This window comes from Anguilla rostrata, chromosome 5, assembly GCF_018555375.3.
Source record: "Anguilla rostrata isolate EN2019 chromosome 5, ASM1855537v3, whole genome shotgun sequence".
NCBI classification, from domain to species: domain Eukaryota; kingdom Metazoa; phylum Chordata; class Actinopteri; order Anguilliformes; family Anguillidae; genus Anguilla; species Anguilla rostrata.
Window position 1 is genome coordinate 15,200,617 of NC_057937.1, and position 11,440 is coordinate 15,212,056.

The following is an 11,440-nucleotide window of genomic DNA, read 5'->3' on the forward strand; positions in this document are numbered from 1 at the left end:
GTATTGGGTCAAAGCCATTACTTTTCAACCAAGAATGAAGAAGTGGGTTTTATTTGATAGGCTTTGTTTGACCACAAAGGTCATTGTTTTAGTACATGTTCTCATTAATACTGTATTATTGCACAGTACATTGTACATGAGTGTGTAACTCACGTTGTGTAACAACTGTCTTTTTCCTTAATGTTGTTGTTCTTTACAAAGGCAGTCATTCTTCTTCCTCGCGCTTCTTAAGTCTTCCTGTTGCCAAGGGCACTACGAGGTGCTAACGGACCCCCTCTCTCCCCCCTCTCCCCCCTGCAGTGTTTGAGGACGCTGGTGGGACACACGGGCGGCGTGTGGTCGTCCCAGATGAGGGACAACATCATCATCAGCGGCTCCACGGACCGGACGCTCAAAGTGTGGAACGCGGAGACGGGCGAGTGCATCCACACGCTGTACGGGCACACGTCCACGGTGCGCTGCATGCACCTGCACGAGAAGAGGTAGGGTTCGAAACGGGCGGGGGAGGGGGGGGGAGAGGCGGGGGTCCCGTAGGGAAACAGACGACGGTTTCCGCAAAGAGGCACTCGGCCCACCGTTTACGAGACGCTAACGTTCTCAGCGCCCCGGGACATTTATCTTTGTGTAAACGGCGGCTACGCGGAGCGGACTGGAACCCGAGAGAAAGCAAAATGTCTGCCCGTGTATTGCCGGGAGGCGCATTGCAAATTAAGAGCGTTTTTTTTTTTTGCTTTTTTTCATCTGCTTTTGTGTGCTTAGCGCTGAAAACATTTAGCCGTAGGGTTAACGGGTGGGAGGGGTTCTGTCATACAGTATCCTGTATCCGGTAAGAGCTTCTCACACTTCAGTGAGCTTCGTGTCACTCTGGAATGCCATTGGAGTGTCATTTGTGCTCTTTGTAAGGGGGCCTGTTCCTTCTCTTGGTGAAAACAGTGCAGCTTTACTTATTTATGGCCATAGAAGCGGTTTTCCTGCCAAGTGAAATGCACCTTCTTTTACTGAAAGCATTTTCTAAATGCCAAAATGGTAATTTGTAAAAAGGAGCGGGTGCTTTCGGGACGCAGTGTTTTATGTTGCTGGAGATTTCGGGAACGGGGAGGGTGTGTTTTTCCGGAAACTCGGCGCCTGACCGCGCCCCTCCTCCCCTCCTCTGCCCCGCCTCCCCAGGGTGGTGAGCGGGTCCCGGGACGCCACGCTGCGGGTCTGGGACATCGAGACGGGCCAGTGTCTACACGTGCTCATGGGCCACGTGGCGGCGGTGCGCTGCGTCCAGTACGACGGGCGCAGGGTGGTCAGCGGCGCCTACGACTTCATGGTCAAAGTGTGGGACCCCGAGACCGAGACCTGCCTGCACACGCTTCAGGGGCACACCAACAGGGTCTACTCATTACAGGTGAGCAGTACACCAACAGGGTCTACTCATTACAGGTGAGCAGTACACCAACAGGGTCTACTCATTACAGGTGAGCAGTACTCCCCAAACTGTTCATTACAGGTGAGCAGTACACCAACAGGGTCTACTCATTACAGGTGAGCAGTACACCAACAGGGTCTACTCATTACAGGTGAGCAGTACACCAACAGGGTCTACTCATTACAGGTGAGCAGTACACCAACAGGGTCTACTCATTACAGGTGAGCAGTACACCAACAGGGTCTACTCATTACAGGTGAGCAGTACACCAACAGGGTCTACTCATTACAGGTGAGCAGTACACCAACAGGGTCTACTCATTACAGGTGAGCAGTACACCAACAGGGTCTACTCATTACAGGTGAGCAGTATACCAACAGGGTCTACTCATTACAGGTGAGCAGTACACCAACAGGGTCTACTCATTACAGGTGAGCAGTACACCAACAGGGTCTACTCATTACAGGTGAGCAGTACACCAACAGGGTCTACTCATTACAGGTGAGCAGTACACCCCAAACTGTTCATTACTAAAGCACAGTACACCAACAGGGTCTATTCATTACAGGTGAGCAGTACACCCCAAACTATTGATTACTAACACACAGTATACCAGAAGGGTCTATTCATTACAGGTGAGCAGTACACCCCAAACTATTGATTACTAACACACAGTATACCAACAGGGTCTATTCATTACAGGTGAGCAGTACACCCCAAACTATTGATTACTAACACAAAGTATACCAGCAGGGTCTATTCATTACAGGTGAGCAGTACACCCTAAACTATTGATTACTAATGCACAGTATACCAACAGGGTTGATTTATTACAGGTGAGCAGTACACCCCAAACTGTTCATTACTAAAGCACAGTACACCAACAGGGTATATTCATTACAGGTGAGCAGTACACCCCAAACTGTTAATTACTAAAGCACAGTACACCAACAGGGTCTATTCATTACAGGTGAGCAGTACACCCCAAGCTATTCGTTATAAATCCTCAATACACCAACAGGATCGATTCATTAAAGGTAACCAATGCACCAGCAATCTATTCATTACAAACACGCAGTACACCCAAAATTATTCATTATAAACACGCAGTACACCCACAGTCTATTCATTACAAATGCGCACGGCACCGACAGGGCTTGTTTTGTGTTTAATATTTTTCGTGAGTGGTTAGGAGTAATTATTTTGACTACGAGGTATAAAGATGCCAGCGTTTAACGCCCAGTAAACTGAATAAACGTTCCCGCAGTAACAGAAAAGGACGCGAGAGGACGGGACTTTAGTGTTCTAAAATGCGCCGCGGTCTGAGGCAGTGTGTGAACCTTTGCGCTGTTGTGAATATAAAGCGGCGGCGCTATCAGGCTAACACGGTTATCTCATTCTGCCTAGGTGCAGCAGTAGCGTTCGCTGCGAGCAGCAGAGCTAATATTTTTCTCGGTAATGAAGGGTAAATCCTCAGTAATGAAGCAGCGGAGGTCTCGCTCTTTATCCCCGCGTCTCTGTCTCGCTGAACGCCCGAGGGCCAGCGACGTTTCAGTCAGGGCATCAGACCGAGCGACATCTCGCCAGTAATATTTCAGAGTGCGAGCAGTAATGGTCTGTTCAGTCATGAGATTGTGTGATAGTCTGCCCTCTCCCTTATGCATGTGGTGTTTTGTTTTGATTGGGTGAGTGTGTGTGTGACATGCGTGCGTATGTGTGGCGTGCGCACGTGTGTGTGCGTGTTTGCATGTGCGCGTGTGTGTGTGTGTGCGTGTGCGCATGCATGCGTGTGTGTATACAATTCTGATTTGTCACTAGTGGCTCCGTGCTCCCAGTAGTGATGTAAGTTTCTTTTTGGTCTCTCCGTAGTTTGACGGCGTCCACGTGGTGAGCGGCTCCCTGGACACGTCGATCCGCGTGTGGGACGTGGAGACGGGCAACTGCATCCACACGCTGACCGGCCACCAGTCCCTGACCAGCGGCATGGAGCTCAAAGACAACATCCTGGTGTCCGGCAATGCCGACTCCACCGTCAAGATCTGGGACATCAAAACGGGCCAGTGCCTCCAGACGCTGCAAGGTGAGAGAGAGAGAGAGAGAGAGAGGGTAACGATTCATCCTGCTCAGTGCAGCACCTGCAGCCAGCTGTTCCCCTGCCCGCCCCCCCCTCCCCCCCCCCTCGCCTTTGTGAAAACCCGTTTGGAAGAGAAACAGAATGTGCCCTGGTTCTGTTCATTCTCCATGTTAGCCCTTAATTCGGTATTATGTCACAGAGCTGGTGCTTATCACTTCCATAATAGTATGTATTTACAGTTGTGTCACAGCTCTGTTTGACGGTTAGCCTATATTAGCGCTTTAATGACGACAAGCTTACACAATTTGGCTAAAAGCGCTGTTTTATAGCCCAGTCTGTCTCACTGTAGCCCGTGTAGCGCGTATCCGCTCGCGCTCGCGCTCTCCCACGTTGAGCGTAGCTCTGGATAGGAGCGTCTGCTGTGTCATTTTGCTAGGCTTCCTACGCGGCCCGCGTTGACTGGCACTCCTGAAGCAGTCTGCCTGTCAGCGCTAATTTCCCCCAAAATGCCCTGGAATTGTAATAATCGCGTACATCAGTGCTGCACATGCTCTGTTGGGCAAAGGCCCCACCCCCCCCCCCCCCCCAGTGTGCGCATTGGGGAGAAACAAGGAGAGGTGATGATAATGAGGAGGGGGGGTGGGGGAGGGAGCCGGGGGGCTGGGGGGTTTGTGAGGGAGATAAGGGGGGTCAGCTGAGTTTTTTTTGTAGGTCAGGTTGGTAAGTAGGTCACCGGGCAGGGTCTTGTGAGTTATTATATGTACAGTAAATAAGGGGCGGGGCCAGTGCGCTGGAACAAAGAGCGCTAGGGGCGCCGCGGAGGGGCGGCTGTGGGCTGGGGAGACGGCGTCAGGCAGACCGGTCAAGTGGGTAACGAGATGAAAGTCGGGGAAAGCCGGAGGACGAGAGGCGCTCCCAATTCCCCAACCCCCCATCCCCCCACCACCACCACCACCCCGCCTCAGAGCTGCAGTCATTGATCCCTGATTACTCAGTACGGCTTTGAAGTGCAAATCGGAGCCTTTTCGCCTCAGATACGCGCTCGTACGAAACGAGGCTGTGCGCGCATAGCGCTAGTGCATGTGTGTGTGTGCAAGCATGTGTGTGTGTATATGTCTGTGTGTGTGTGTGCTCGTGTGTGAGCGTCTGAGCCTGCATATTTTTCAGCATGCATATGTGTATGAAGAAGCACGTGTGTTAATGTGTCTGTGGGCGTGGTGCAGTTAACAGTGATCCAAGGTATTTTTTTTACACTGTGATCCCTGATCCTGACATCACTACCCAGAGAAGGAGAGCTCCACCCAGCTCACAGAGCTCAGACTGCTATTGCGTCATACACTGCTAGTGTATGATCCTCATTATAAACACTCAGACCAGCGAAAGATCATTACTGACGTACTGAATGTGCGCAGACATATGTATAGGACTTTGGGAGATGGACCGTGTAACGCACACACAAACACACGCGCGCACGCATGCACACACACACACACACACACACACAGCTGGCAGCAGCGGAGCGCCTTGGCAGCAGCTGTAGCGGCGGTGCAGAGCGTCGCGGTTTGAGTGCCTCGGTTTGAGCCCCCATTCGGGCGTCTCCGGCACAGTCTGCCCCGCGATGGGCCGCTCCTCGGCCGCCGCCGCCCCTCCCCGCACGGCCCCGCTTCTCATCATTTACTCTAATGACGGGTTTATGCCCGGCCCCGGCGCGGCTGGGCCACAGCCCGGAAACGCTGACGCTGCTGTGGGAGATCTCCCGGCAACCCCGCCCTCTGTGGCGTCATAATTCAGGCTTCCAATCCCCGTTCACCGCTGCGGTTCCCCATAAGCAGCCTCAGACTAACGTGCGACAGATTCTTTAGAGCCCCCAGATAATCAACTCTGTATTCATATGGTTAAATTTACTGTCCTTCTACCACTGAAAGTGAAACCGTTCTAAATTCATACATCTTACGTAGATTCATGTAGAGGCTTGGCTAAGTGCTGTACTGTGGCAGTGTGGATGTTCTGTACTGTAATGTAGCACCAGAACCTCCTGTTGTTAGGAAGTAGAGGACGGAAGGAACGCAGGAATTAGTCATCTGGTTAGTCTTAATGTGGTCACACTGTGGGAAGCTGTGTCGTTCATGGTCTAATGGTCTCTATCTCTTGCTCTCTTCCTCCCTCTCTCTCTCTCTTTCTTTCTCTCTGTCTCTGTCTGTCTGCCTGTGTGTTCTCACCCACAGGTCCCCATAAGCACCAGAGCGCAGTCACCTGCCTGCAGTTCAATAAGAACTTTGTGATCACCAGCTCGGACGACGGGACGGTCAAGCTGTGGGACCTGAAAACGGGCGAGTTCATCCGCAACCTGGTGACCCTGGAGAGCGGGGGCAGCGGGGGGGTGGTGTGGCGCATCCGCGCCTCCAACACCAAGCTGGTGTGCGCCGTGGGCAGCCGCAACGGCACCGAGGAGACCAAGCTCCTGGTGCTCGACTTCGACGTGGACCTGAAGTGAGCGGAGGGGGAGGGGCAGACACGACGGCCGGGGCACCCCGGGGGGGGTGGGGGGGTTCTCGACGCGCGACGTCGCGGACGCTTCGACGAGCCCCGGGCCCCGTTCCCCCCCCCCCCTCGTCGCCCCGCCCCCTTCCCCCTCCTCGCTCCCGCCGTCGGAGCGGGCGGGGCAGATGGGGAGGGGGGCGGGGCAGGCCTACCTCCGCACCACAGCGGAGCGTCGGGACGGGGAGAAGAGAAAGAAGGGAGGAGGAAGCAAAAAACGAGAGGAGAGAAAGGAGGAGCGTGGATGGCGCTGTCAAAGCTCCCCAGGGACTTCCTGCTGTGACTCCGGCAGCTCTGCTCAGAGACTTGCGTGCTCAAGCCTGGCCAAACTCTTTAGATGTATAAATATATATATATACATATATATTTTTCCCCCACCACAACAGCCAAGCAAATTTATGGAAATCGCTGATGTATACATTTAAGTCAAGAGGGAAGGAAACGGAAGTTGCCGTGTAAGAAATGGTAAATAGTGTATAAAAAAAAAATATTAAAAACTAAAACTTTTAAAAAATGAAAGAGCTTCTTATTGTGGAGAAATACAAGGTTTTTTTTGTTTTGTTTTGTTTTTTTTTTTTTGCCAAGAACTGATTGTCAGACCAGGATTCCCCGTGTCTCAGTGCAGCCCTTTTGTTGTTCATTTTTTTTATTGCAGTTTCTCTCTCACTCTTTCTTTTGTTTCCTGGTTTGAATGCCACAGGTAAATAAGGCTGTGAATTTCGGTTTTGTTTGTACGTGTGCGAGATTCAGCGTAGAGATTCACGTTCAGAGTTTTCTGCCTGCTGTTGCCAACCACAATCAGTCCCAGTATTAAGCCCTTTTCTCTCTCCGTTTTTGCCGTTTCTTGCTTATATATATTTTTCTTGTGTGTGTTGAAACAAACTGAAGCTGGATGTATTGCCGTGGACGGGCGGGCCTGAGGGTGTGGACAGGGCGACCGGGTTTCGCTTCTCGCCGCTGGTGCTACACGCGGAAAAACGGGAGGCGGTCCTTTCCCCGAGCTGACGGAAATAGCGCCCCCCCTACTGACCCCCCCACCCCCCACCCCACCCCCTCACCCCCCAGTACTGTATACCCAGTGGCCAAACTTGATGCTGCTAAACGACAGGAAAGGTGGAACTCTTTTATTTTTGCTGTGACGTTTTAGTCCCAGGCTAAATTCCAAATTGACTCTCGTTTGGATGTTTTGAAAAACCAGAAAACATGGGAAAAGAATTTTTACGTTTTTTTTTTTTTTTTTTTTTTTTGAGTTTTTTATTTTTTATTTTTTATTTTTTGCCACTCAGACATTGAGCCAGTGTGCCTCTACGAGGCTGTGAGGAAAGAGTATCAGAGACTGGCAGATGGAAATGAGCGTGCAGATTATACTTTTTTCTTTTTTCTTTTTTTTTTTCCTCGGAGTGTGTGTGTGTGTGCGTGTGCGTGTGTGCGTGTGCGCGCGTGCGCGTGCGTGTGCCTGTGTGCGTTTCTGGTGCGAATTGTGAACACATTCCTAAGGACGAGGCCTCCGGCCTGTCCCGTGGGGAAAATCTTTACACTTTGAGGGCCGTGGCGAAAAGGATCAGAGCAGCTGAGGGAGAACAGATACGAGCGAGCGAGCGCTCCGCATACGAATGAGACCGTTTGTGAGCGCGCGCGAGCACTTCAAACGCGCGGCGTGGCGGTTCCTCGCAAGCGCGTCGGCCCTAAAGCGCGAAGCCGACGAGAAGAGGAGCGCGTTAGCGCGCAGCGGCGCGGGGTAGCCGTCGACGTCGGAAAAGGCGTTCGCTTCGTATCAGCGTCCCGAATAGAAAGGCATCGCAAGGCCAACACTGAGAATATCATAGAGTAGCCAAATGATTTGTCTCATTCAACCCGGAGTCACACAACTCAAGCTGAACTGTGAAAGTGGTATAACACTGTATATTAAACAATCCTCTTCTTTCTTTTTTTTTTTTTTTTTTTTGCTCTCCGTTAATTTTTTTTTCCCGTTTAATTTATAATCTGGTTTGTGAAATCAGATGTTGCAGGGTGTTTTTTTTTTTTGTTGTTTTTTTTGTTTTGTTTTGTTTTTTCAGTTCATGTAACTGCCTGACGTAACAGACAGAAGAAGAACACTTAAAGGGATCCTGTATTTGATTCACTTAGAATTTTTATTTTCTTAAAACTTAAGTGCAATAAAATGTGGGTTTTTCTTTTTTCATTTCAAGCATTTCAGGTGTCTGTATTTGTCACTGTGTTCAATAAAGCCTCTACAGTCTACATCTTTTATGAAGCTAGTACTTTTCACACACCATCAGCTGCTTCTACAGCACAAAGGCTATTGTGTGTGTGTGTGTGTGTGTGTGTGTCTGTCTGTCTGTCTGTGCGTGTGTGCGTGCATAACATCATACAGATGTTGTGACAATTCAACCGCCAATTTGACTGCTGTCCATCCACTCGATCTTGTGGTTCCTCCTCTGCCCAAACCTTTACACTTAAAGGGGAGTGTCTGTGCATTTAACTTCTCTCTATTAGAAGAGTGTGTGGATTTATCTTTACATTACATTACATTACATTACAGGCATTTATCCAGAGTGACTTTAACTGCATTCTACATAGCATATTTTCACTAATAGAAAAGTGTCTGTAGATTTGACTCTTAATTAATAGGAGAGTGTCTGGATTTAAGTCTTTATGTGAGACCCACCCCCACACACCCGATTCGGCCAACATTTCAGCCCAACTTTCCTTTATGTTTTGGTGCTGAAAAACCTCAGAGTAAGAGCCTGTGAAACTAGTATCATCTCGATTGGGTCTGTTGGTCCAGACAGCGTAGCGAGGGGGGTGGGGGGGGGGGTGGAGTTTTGCTTTTGATCTGAAGGTGCGCGTGCACATGCCCAAAGCTCAGAGGAATGAATGGGCTTGCGTGGATGGGTCGGTGGGAGGACTGAATGAACGAGTGGGTAACCGATGGATACGGCTCAATGGCTCGGCCCTGATTGCTTGTAAGGCAGCAGACAAGGCAACAATGCCGCTGACAAGTCACCTGCCTGTTGCCTAGCGATGGCTGCATTCCATGGCCCTTGCGGTAAAATAGACATTTACATAATAAATGAATTTCGGGCTGAAGGTTACCCTCAGTGGCTGTAGTGTGCAGTCCTTTTACAGTGTTCGCAATTTCATACCAGCATTGTGGCTGTCAGGCCAGCACTGGGAATTTTACCGCTTGATGTATGTGCCCTTAACATTACATCCCAGTGTTATTCCTTAATGCTGATTACAAAATGATTGTGATGAAGGATTCACATAAGGCTTCTGCGGATTTCTCTGCGCGGACCGCAAATGGGGGGCATCCCTCATCCTAATTTCCTGCTCCTGTGACGTCCCGGAGTTTTTAGCCTGCCTCTGTCAGCCTGATACACGGTTGTAATAAAGCTCATACTGCTCACAAAAGACCTGACCGTAGGAAGAGGGACCAAAAGCCCCGCTTTATCTACTGGCTTTTATTTGTTTCCAAATAAGCCTTTACTTTGGCCGAGCGGGGTTAGCGCACAAACGGGATCATGTGACCAGCAAGACCAATCGATGGAAATCCCAGAGGGGGTGATGGACAGATTGTTTCGGCTTAACGTTTAGCCTGTAAACAAGTAACCAGGAACTGGAGGTTTGCGAGTGAGGGGGTGCAGAGGTAGCTAATCAGCTCGGGCGTCTCTCTTACTTGAGCTGGTGTAGATTTTTAGCGTACTTAATTATGGAGAAATTAGTCTTTTCTTCCACCGCATGTCTGATGAATTATTCAGTTTGATTGCAATGATTGTCCATTCATCTGCCTGATATTCTAATTCGTCCTCCATCACTCCTCCCCCCCCCCTTTTTTTTCTTCTCTGGTCTTGTGTGATTTATTCTCTGAATTAATTGAGTTTACACATTTCTGTGGCAGCCTGTGTGATGGATGCACTTCATTCGCTGGGAGGCGAGAGTGGGGGAGGGGGCGAAGGCAGCGGCAGGGGGCCCCCAGGAGGTGGGGGTTGGCCTTGTGAATGATGACACTCCATGGAGTTGAAAGGTGGGGGTTCATCTGAAGTGTATGACATGGATGGGCCCTGATATTGGATGAGTGTGTTTTGGTGCAGGGGGGTGGGGGGATAATGGGGAGAAATGGGGTTGTGGTGGTTTCCCAGCATGCTCCTCCCCCCTTCCCCCTTTGTTCTGCATTCTTGCACGTCCTCTTCTGATTGGTGGGTGACCAGGAGATGAGCGTTCCCCGTGCCCCCCTCCCTTCCCCTCTTCCCTGCCCCAGACCCCCCCCCCTCCCCCACAGCATGAGCAGGACTCAGACTGGCCGCAGGGCTCGGGACTAGTCTCCTCCGTCTGATTCGTCGGTGAGACAGTAAATCACGTATGTGCGCGTAGGCGGGCTGCCGCAGTGTCGGAGAGCAGGCAGCCGTTGTCGAGGGAAAAGCGGCTCTGCGTGTTGGTTGGTCGGTTTACGGAGGACAGCGGGGCCCTCAGGGCAGAGAGGGCCAGCCATGCTGAGGGTGAGTCAGGAGCCACGTTAGACCCCCCCTTTAAATGTTCAGTGATCTAGGAGGCTTGCTTTTGCCCCGGAATGACCCTGTCGTGTTCTGGGCTTGCCTGCACACAATTGGAGTCAATTGGCCAAAAATGTGGAAAATGGAGGGAATAAAACAAACGTTTGAAAGGGGCAGTGTTTCCTAACGACGTATGTATCCATGCTGAACTTCCCCCTGACCCACGGCACAGGAGGCAGAGGCGGGGCTACGCCGCCCTGATGGCTTCGACAGCTGTCCGTCGCGTTCCGCGCCATTGCTCTAATATCGCCAGACAGTGACCTCTGTGACAGCAACTCGCGAGCAAAGCTTGAGCGCGTCTAAATGCTCTTTCATCGCTCGTGAATATGATCCAGGAATTATCTGCGGCAGTTTCCCCCGTGAGTTCTGATGGATTACGTCTGATTGAGTCAGAGTTGCCATTAGCATTTTTTTTTTCAGAGGCATTTCCTGCTGTGCTGGCAAGACAATAATCCAACATCCTAACTGCGCGCGTTCCAAATGCTCACATGCGAAGCGCCGTTTATCGTGCGCTGTGAGGCTGTGCTCAGTGTGGCCCAAATGTCCCCACCCCACCCCACCCCACCCCAACCCCCTGAATTTTTGATCAGATTGGGAGACAGGGCACAGCGTTTCTGGCACACAGACATGGCCGTTCCAGTTCGTTCATACTCGTAGTGGCTCGGGGCCAGCCGGAATAATTTGGTCCAAGTCGCGGTGATGCTGTCTGGACTCGTTTAGTAAACAGGGGAGGGTCACCCCAGCTCTGTGCCAATCACGGACCGGCGCCTGGACTTTAATGAGCGTGTGTGTAATTTTCCTCTTGACTCGAAGCTCAGTGAACATGCTGTTCATTTACTATGACTAAGGAACTGTGTAAAC

At 50.9% G+C, this 11,440-nt stretch overlaps 1 protein-coding gene across 1 annotated transcript in view; it reads left to right on the forward strand.

Annotated features, from left to right (window-relative positions):
* LOC135254802 (F-box/WD repeat-containing protein 7-like) overlaps positions 1 to 8,267 on the forward strand; it is a 33,850-nt gene extending 25,583 nt beyond the window's left edge. The window contains exons 8-11 of the mRNA XM_064335316.1: positions 301 to 482; positions 1,168 to 1,393; positions 3,284 to 3,494; positions 5,714 to 8,267. Coding sequence (XP_064191386.1) covers positions 301 to 482; positions 1,168 to 1,393; positions 3,284 to 3,494; positions 5,714 to 5,982 — 888 coding nt within the window. The 3' untranslated portion in view covers positions 5,983 to 8,267. The remainder of the gene's footprint in view (positions 1 to 300; positions 483 to 1,167; positions 1,394 to 3,283; positions 3,495 to 5,713) is intronic.
* Positions 8,268 to 11,440: the final 3,173 nt, after the last annotated feature.